This window comes from Pelophylax lessonae, assembly GCF_965119305.1.
Source record: "Pelophylax lessonae genome assembly, chromosome: 12".
Classification (NCBI taxonomy): Eukaryota; Metazoa; Chordata; class Amphibia; order Anura; family Ranidae; genus Pelophylax; species Pelophylax lessonae.
Genome location: NC_138779.1, coordinates 107,784,978 through 107,793,838, shown reverse-complemented (window position 1 = coordinate 107,793,838; position 8,861 = coordinate 107,784,978). Strand labels below are relative to the sequence as shown.

Below are 8,861 nucleotides of genomic sequence, written 5' to 3'. Positions count from 1 at the left end.
AGTGTACATGTGAAGTTTCAGCTCTGTAGCATGTCCAGAACCATAAAAAAAAAGATTGTTTGTATTAGAACACTTTCAGCACAGGAGTTTTCACACCTTGCCGGTTTAATAGCAGGCATTTTTTTGGGTTCTTTGCAGTCAGGAAAAACATCTGAACTTGTGTATAGTGGTACTGTGCACAAGTTCTGATGTTTTACCTGCCTCCAAAAACCCCCAAAAAATGCCAGCAAAAACACACCTGGGCATTTTTTTTTTTTGACGCTAGCGATTTTTTTGGCATTTTTTGGGGTTCTTTTGAGGCAGGCAAAACATCTGAACTTGTGTATAGTGGTGTATATACACACATACATATATTTATATACACACCTAGACATACATAGGTGTGATAGTAGCAGAAATATATGCTTGCGCTAATGAAATCATTTACAGTAATATATTTTCTGCTTTCTGAAGAGAAGCCAACCCCCTGAGCTGAAAGTGTTCTAATACAAACAATCCTTTTTTTTATGGTTCTGGACATGCTACAGAGCTGAAACTTCACAGGTACACCTTTTAGACCCCCCAGATACGAAATCACACAAAAAAGTTCTTAAAAATTGTCATTTTTGATAAAAAAGCCAATTATTGAAAAAATTAAAAAAAAAGAGATTTTTTGATTTCAGATCTGGGGGGTCTAAAAAGTGTACATGTGAAGTTTCAGCTCTGTAGCATGTCCAGAACCATAAAAAATAAGGATTGTTTGTATTAGAACACTTTCAGCTCAGGGGGTTGGCTTCTCTTCTCGGTTTTCACACCTTGCCGGTTTAATAGCAGGCATTTTTTTGGGTTCTTTGCAGTCAGGAAAAACATCTGAACTTGTGTATAGTGGTACTGTGCACAAGTTCAGATGTTTTGCCTGCCTCCAAAAACCCCCAAAAAATGCCAGCAAAAACACACCTGGGCATTTTTTTTTGACGCTAGCGTTTTTTTTGGCATTTTTTGGGGTTCTTTTGAGGCAGGTAAAACATCTGAACTTGTGTATAGTGGTATATATACACACATAATTATATGTATATAGACACCTAGCCATATATAGGTGTGATAGTAGCAGAAATATATTACTGTAAATGATTTCATTAGCGCAAGCATATATTTCTGCTACTATCACACCTATATATGTCTAGGGGTATATATACAGACATATATGTGTATATATACCCCCTATACACATGTTCAGATGTCATGTCTGACATCAAACATGTCCTCAAAAAAGCACTGGCAGTGGCAGCATGAAAAATGCTTGGCTGGTGAGAAGCCATATTCCTGTCCCGAAGCAACTCAGAGAAATGATCATTTCTCTATAGCGGTCACCCTGCTATGGAAGGGTTTTGTCACCCTTCCATAGCAGTCACTGTCAGTTAACCCTACACTACACTACGGTCCCCTTACATTTAACACTTTCCCTACAGAAACTAAATTTTTGAAGCTAACTTAAGTGTAAAGGAGCACTCTAACTACACTAGATATCCCTTTCCTCACACTAAAAATAGCTAAATGACACTTTGTAACACATTAGAACAGAACAGCATTCCACTCTCTTCCATGTCCCGTACAAGAATGCTAGGAATTTGGCGGGGGCGATCTTATATACTGGGGGGCGTATTCACTAATGATTGGTCTAGGGACCCCCTAGTCACTCCAATCACATTCCTAGCATTCTCCTGCCCCCTCAATTGGCTTTTGCTAATGGTTCTGGTCCAATCACGGGCTTTTAAAGCCCATTTCCTGAAGCATTGCATTTTGGTCGGTTCTGGTTGCCGAATTCCGAACTTTTTAGGCAAAAAGTTCTAAATTCGGCCGAACCTCGAACACCCAATGTTCGGGCCGAACCGATGGTGGACCCAAACCGTTCGATCATCCCTACTCCAAACTTCCTGCCTTAATCAATGCCTAACATGGTACAATATATATATATATATATATATATATATATATATATATATATATATATTGCTCAGAATAAATTAGTACACCCCTTTTAAAAAGTAAGATTTTAATCAAAATATAAGAATAATTTACAAAATGTTGACAAAACAGAGTTTTATAGAACATTTGTTTAGCTCATTACATGAAAGTAAGATTATTAATATAACTTAGATTACAAAATTTTCAGTTTTACCTAAAATAGTTGATGCAAAAATGAATACACCCCACAATAGAAACTACTACATCTAGTATTTTGTATGATCTCCATGATTTGTAAGGACAGCACAAAGTCTTTTAGGCATGGAATGAATAAGTTGTCATCATATTGCAACATCTATCCTTTTCCATTCTTTAAGAACGACCTTTTTTTAGAGACTGGATGCTGGATGGAGAGTGATGCTTAGCTTGTCTCTTCAGAATTCTCCATAGGTGTTCAATTGGTTCAGATCAGAAGACATATAGTACTTGGCCACTGAATCACTTTCACCCTATTCTTCTTTGGAAATGCAACAGTGGCCTTATATATATGTGTTTTGGATTATTGTCATGTTGGAAAAGTGCACGACGACCAAAGGCATTGAATGATGGAAGCATTTTCTCTTGCAGTATAGAGCAGTACATCTGTGAATTCATGATATCATCAATGAAATGTAGCTCTCTGACACCAGCAACACTCATGCAGCCCCACAGAAAGACACTGCCACCATCATGTTTCACTCTAGGCACCATGCATTTTTCTTCATACTCCTCACCTTTGCGATGCCATCCAGTTTTGAAGCCATCAGTTACACAAACATTTTTCTTGGTCTCATCACTCTAGAGTACAGAGTCCCAGTAGTCTTCTTCATTTTGAGCATGGGCCCTGGCAAATTCTTGGTGGGCTTTTTTGTGCATGGGCTTCAGGAGAGGCTTCCTTCGTGGATGACACCTATGCATGCCATTCCTCTGCAGTGTATGCCGTATTGTGTCACGGGAAACAATCATCCCAGTTTGGCTTTCTACTTCTTTAGATGACTGCAGTGAACATGCATGGCAATTTTCTTCAGACCTTCTCATCAGAAGACGCTCCTGTCGAAGCATTAACTTCCATGGACGGCCTGGACGTCTCTGTGAGCTGGTTGCAAATTGTTAGATTTTTGTATTACTTTTGCTACAGTATTCTGACTGATAAGTAAAGCTTTGCTAATCTTCTTGTAGCTTTCACCTTCTTTGTGTAAAGAAAGTATTTTCTTTCTCAGGCATTGTGACATTTCTCTTCCATGTGGTGCCATAGCTGACAAAATGAAATGAGAAGGGTTTTTTTTGTTAAGTAACGCCCTTTTTATTATCATCTGTTTGCTGGACACTTGTTTAATGAATAATAAGACTCACCCATGGTTGAATTCTTGTTAATTAGGATTTTGTTGTCTATAATTTAGATTTGCTCCTAACACTTTCATAGGGGTGTATTAATTTGTGCAACATGGTCTTGAATGGATTTTTTAGGAAAAATACTTTTTTTGTGTGTGCAATCTAACAACTCTTGGTTGCAATCAATTGCCCACATTTTTGGTAGTATTTTGTAGTATAGTGTCCCATTAAAAAAAGTTGATTCTGAAAGGAAAGTAAAAGTTTTCTGACAAATTTGTTGGGTGCACTTATTTATACTGAAAATACAAATGTTGCAGCGCTCAATAAAAACATTAAATTGCAAACTTCTGTATAGTATCCCAGTGTTAAGATAATTAGTACAATAAAACAACTAAAAAGTCCATTCAAGTGTTGATATAAAGTGTTCTAGTGCTGTGATGAACAGTAATAATCACACGTGCAGATGTGTCATTCACCTTATAGGTAAAATTCAAAATCACCAGAGTCAAGTGCTGTCTAAGTTATAGGACAGCAATAAGATATATATCTGTAGGTCTTCCAGTCCTGGAAAGCCTAGAAGTCTGAAGATACCAATACTGAAATTCTCTTCCAACAGATTAGATTGCTCAGCATGACACATGAAGGAATTTAAATAAAAAGAAAAGGCTCATGGTGTAGTATGAAGGTGAAAATATTTAATAAAAACAACAAAAAATATACATAAAAAACACTGGCAGGTCAGTACAGTGCAAGTAGATAAAATTCAATGGTAAAAAAGACTCACATCAAAAGCCACCACTTCAAAAATTGGAGTGATGGCTGGACCTTAGGCGTATAGTGGTAGCTCTATGACCGTTTCGCGTCAAACGCATCATCAGGAGCTTTTCCTTATTTATACTGAGCACTATATATACGATATATATATATATATATATATATATATATATATACACAGTATCTCAAAAAAGTGAGTACACCCCTCACATTTTTGTAAATATTTGATTATATCTTTTCATGTGACAACACTGAAGACATAACACTCTGCTGCAATGTAAAGTAGTGAGTGTACAGCTTGGATAACAGTGTAAATTTGCTGTCCCCTCAAAATAACTCAACAAACAGCCATTAATGTCTAAACTGCTGGCAACAAAAGTGAGTACAACCCTAACTGCAAATGTCCAAATTGGGCCCAAAATGTCAACATTTTGTATGACCACCATTATTTTCCAGCACTGCCTTAATCCTCTTGGGCATGGAGTTTAGCAAAGCTTCACAGGTTGCCACTGGAGTCCTCTTCCACTCCTCCATGATGACATCACGGAGCTGGTGGATGTTAGAGACCTTGCGCTCCTCCACCTTCTGTTTGAAAATGCCCCACAGAAGCTGAATAGGGTTTAGGTCTGGAGACATGCTTGGCCAGTCCATCATGTTTACCCTCAGCTTTTTAGCAAACCAGTGGTCATCTTGGAGGTGTGTTTGGGGTCGTTATCATGTTGGAATACTGCCCTGCGGCCCAGTCTCTGAAGGGAGAGGGGCATGCTCTGCTTCAGTATGTCACAGTATATGTTGGGATTCATGGTTCCCTTCATGAACTGTAGCTCCCCAGTGTCGGCAGCACTTATGCAGCCCCAGACCATGACACTTCCACCTCCATGCTTGACTGTAGGCAAGACACACTTGTCTTTGTACTTCTCACCTGGTTGTCGCCATACATGCTTGACACCATCTAAGCCAAATAAGTTTATCTTGATTTCATCAGACCACAGGACATGGTTCCAGTAATCCATGTGCTTAGTCTGCTTGTCTTCAGCCAGGTGTTTGTGGGCTTTCTTGTGCATCATCTTTAGAAGGGGCTTCTTTCTGGGACGACAGCCATGTAGACCAATTTTATGCAGTGTGTGGCATATGGTCTTAGCACTGACAGGCTGATCCCCCCACCTCTTCAACCTCTGCAGCAATGCTGGTAGTACTCATATATCTATTTCCCAAAGACAACCACTGGATATGACGCTAGGTACGTGCACTCAACTTCTTTGGTCAACCTTAGTGAGGACTATTCTGAGTAGAACCTGTCCTGTTAAACTGCTGTATGGTCTTGGCCACTGTGCTGCAGCTAAGTTATAGGGTCTTGGCAATCTTCTTATAGCCTAGGCCAGTGATGGTGAACCTTGGAACCTCAGATGTTTTGGAAATGGATTTCCCATGATGCTCAACTACACTGCAGAGTGCATTAATATCATGGGAAGTGTAGTTCTAAAACATCTGGGGTGCCAAGGTTCACCATCACTGGCCTAGGCCATCTTTATGTAGAACAGTTCTTTTTTTCAGATCCTCTGAGAGATCTTTGCCATGAGGTGCCATGTTGAACTTCCAGTTACCAGTATGAGAGAGTTGATCGATAACACCAAATTTAACACACCTGCTCCTCATTCACACCTGAGAACTTGTAACACTAACGAGTCACCATGGGGAGGGAAAATAGCTAATAAGGCCCAATTATGACTTTTTTTTACTTAGTGGGTACTCACTTTTGTTGCCAGCGGTTTAGACAATAATGACTGTGTGTTGAGTTATTTTTAGGGGATAGCAAATTTACACTGTTATACAAGCTGTACACTCACTACTTTACATTGTAGCAAAGTGTCATTTCTTCAGTGCAGTGTTGTCACATGAAAAGATATAATAAAATATTTATAAAAATGTGAGGGGTGTACTCACTTTTGTTGTGAGATACTGTGTATATATATATATATAAATATATAGCCACACATGCCATATTTCAGGCAATATTGGACACTTTTACCCATCTTTTATTTGCAAAAAAAACTGCACAGGTTAACCCACCACCAACACTTTAGGTCATTTAACATTATTATAGATTTTTTGTCCAATTGGCCATTCAAATAATACAAATAAAAGCTAGTCAAAACTGTCTGAGATTTACTGAAATTTGCTGAATGTGACCGGGATAAAAGGCATTTGTAAAACATTGGACAACTCTTCATACATGTCTGAGTGGAATTGAACTATTCATATAGAGGGAATGAGTTGTGACCTGGGATTTTTCTATTCAGATGTAGCACCCCATAGCAACAATCAAAATTCATTTTATTGCATTCTGTTTAAGAGATTCATTCTTAATTGGTTGCTTCTGATTTCTGCACTTTGCACACATGCTTTGCACTTTTCAATTAATAAGTCTTATAAAATGTGAAGTCATGGCAGGCACAATTGTGGATTATTATTGCTCAGAATTCTGTTTTGATACCATATAAGAATATTTAATGTCTTCTGCTACAATAATTTAGTGGGGCAAGGGAGTATGTGTATTTTTATTATAATTATTATTATTTTACTGGATTTATTTAGCGCCAACAGTTTATCTGCTACACTTTACAACTTAAGTTGGTTGGGCAGGGGAGTTATATAAAGAATATGGTTCTTCAACAAACAATAAGTCAGTAATATTGTTGTGTTTATGTTAAAGCTCGCAACAGCTGCCCCTGGCCCGTGACCATCGAGAATGCTAATACAAGTCTAAATCAGAAAACAAAAAACTTTGGTGATCATATGACAGTAAGCTGTAATCCAGGATTCAAAATGGCCAATGGACAGGAGATGGCACATAGCCGTTGTCAAGGAGATAAGAAGTGGAGTGTGACAGCACCCTGTGAAGGTAACAGCAACATGACATGATTCATTTTTATTTTAGTGCTGTAATTCATGAAAATGCTGCTCATGTGGAGACTCTGCAGTTTTTCCCTTTGCATTTTTAAACACATTATCAGTGGGGATGCCAGAGGATAGACCTGGGAACAGCTGTTTTCCTGCTTCTGCCAGAAAGAGTGCTTATCTATCGCCATCTATCTCAAATCATCACTATTTAACAGTTATAACTATGAATGCCCTGGCAAATAATTGTTATATTTTATAATACAGATACAATATACCAGTAATCTTTAAAATACCATAACTATACATATATGTAGTGTTACCCCATAAAAAGGGCCTCTGGCTGATGATGGTCAAAGGCTTAGTCACTGTGCAATTCCAGCACAGATGATGATCATAAAGTTCTCCCTTACTGGTGCAAAGGCTGCCAGCACACACAGAGCAAATTTCAGGCACACTGACATAAAGAGCAGCCTAGGGGTGTCTTTTTGTGGTTTTATAGTTAAACAACTTGAATGGGGTGTAAGGTAGCTTTTTTCTCAATGTTGCAAACTTCAGGAACAATTCTTCTGCTCAGCTCTGAGTACAATCTTCCCATGAGAGACTAGTGGAGGCAAGAGACAAGTACTTCTCAGGAGGGGAACTACTTGACCCAGCTTTAAAGGACAGTCCTCCCAGGACAAACTAGAGGAGACTAACGTATGTACCTCTCAGGAGAGGAACTACTTAGATCAACTTAGTGTAAAGTCTTCCCACTAAACTAAAGGGGACTAGTCAGTATGTACCTCCCAGGAGAGCAACTATCAGATCCAGCAATCCCAATAGTACACAGTCATTTGGACCTGGCGGCAAAGCAGTACTCAAGAGGCAAGAGTAGCTGTGCCCATTCAGCTTATTCCAGATGCCTGCTGCTATGAACACTAGATCCTTAGGAGAAGTTTCAGGTTACCGATACCCTCTCAAATGTAGGCCCCACAGCTCTGCCACAGCCTGAAAGGGGGCATGTACGCTGGTCACTGCATTGAAAGGGGGCATGTACACTGGTCACTGCATTGAAAGGGGGCATGTATGCTGGCCACTGCATTGAAAGGGGGCATGTACGCTGGTCACTGCATTGAAAGGGGGCATGTACGCTGGTCACTGCATTGAAAGGGGGCATGTACGCTGGTCACTGCATTGAAAGGGGGCATGTACACTGGTCACTGCATTGAAAAGGGGCATGTACGCTGGCCACTGCATTGAAAGGGGGCATGTACGCTGGTCACTGCATTGAAATGGGGTATGTACACTGGTCACTGCATTGAAAGGGGGCATGTACACTGGTCACTGCATTGAAAGGGGGTCTGTACTGTGGGGTTTATGCTAGGGGGTCTGTACTGTGGGGTTTGTGATAGGGGGTCTGTACTGTGGGGTTTGTGCTAGGGGGTTTGTACTGTGGGATTAGTGCTAGGGGGCCTATACTGTGGGGTTTGTGCTAGGGGGCCTGTACTGTGGGGTTTGTGTGGGGTTTGTGCTTGAGGGGTTTGTGCTGGGGGGGGGTCTGTACTGTGGGGTTTGTGCCACTCTCAGTCAGTATATCCCATAATAGGGTGTCTCTCACAGTATATCCCATAATAGGGCCCCTGCTCCCTATTATGGGATATACTAGTACTGATGGACCCCTTAATATGTGATATATTGGGAGAATTTGTTCACGTAAGCAAAATACAGGGGACAAATGGGTGAAGTCTATAAGGGGTGAGGCTTCTGAGAAATGGGAGGGGTCAAAATGGAAGGGTGGGGTCTTGTGCCCCCCCCATCTTAAAACTTCACCAGCCGCCACTGACTGTGGGACTTGCCAAGGGATCGGCCCAGGAAGGGGACCACTCCAGTGA

General features: G+C 40.2%; 1 protein-coding gene across 2 annotated transcripts in view; it reads left to right on the top strand.

Annotated features, from left to right (window-relative positions):
* The window catches only part of LOC309568100 (beta-2-glycoprotein 1-like), a 136,280-nt gene that overhangs the window by 75,097 nt on the left and 52,322 nt on the right, over positions 1–8,861 (top strand). The window contains exon 3 of one of the 2 annotated variants that reach the window (XM_082273695.1): positions 6,803–6,991. The exons of the other annotated variant lie outside the window; for it this stretch is intronic. Within the exon in view, the coding sequence (XP_082129821.1) occupies positions 6,803–6,991 (189 nt within the window). The remainder of the gene's footprint in view (positions 1–6,802; positions 6,992–8,861) is intronic. 2 annotated transcript variants of the gene reach the window in all.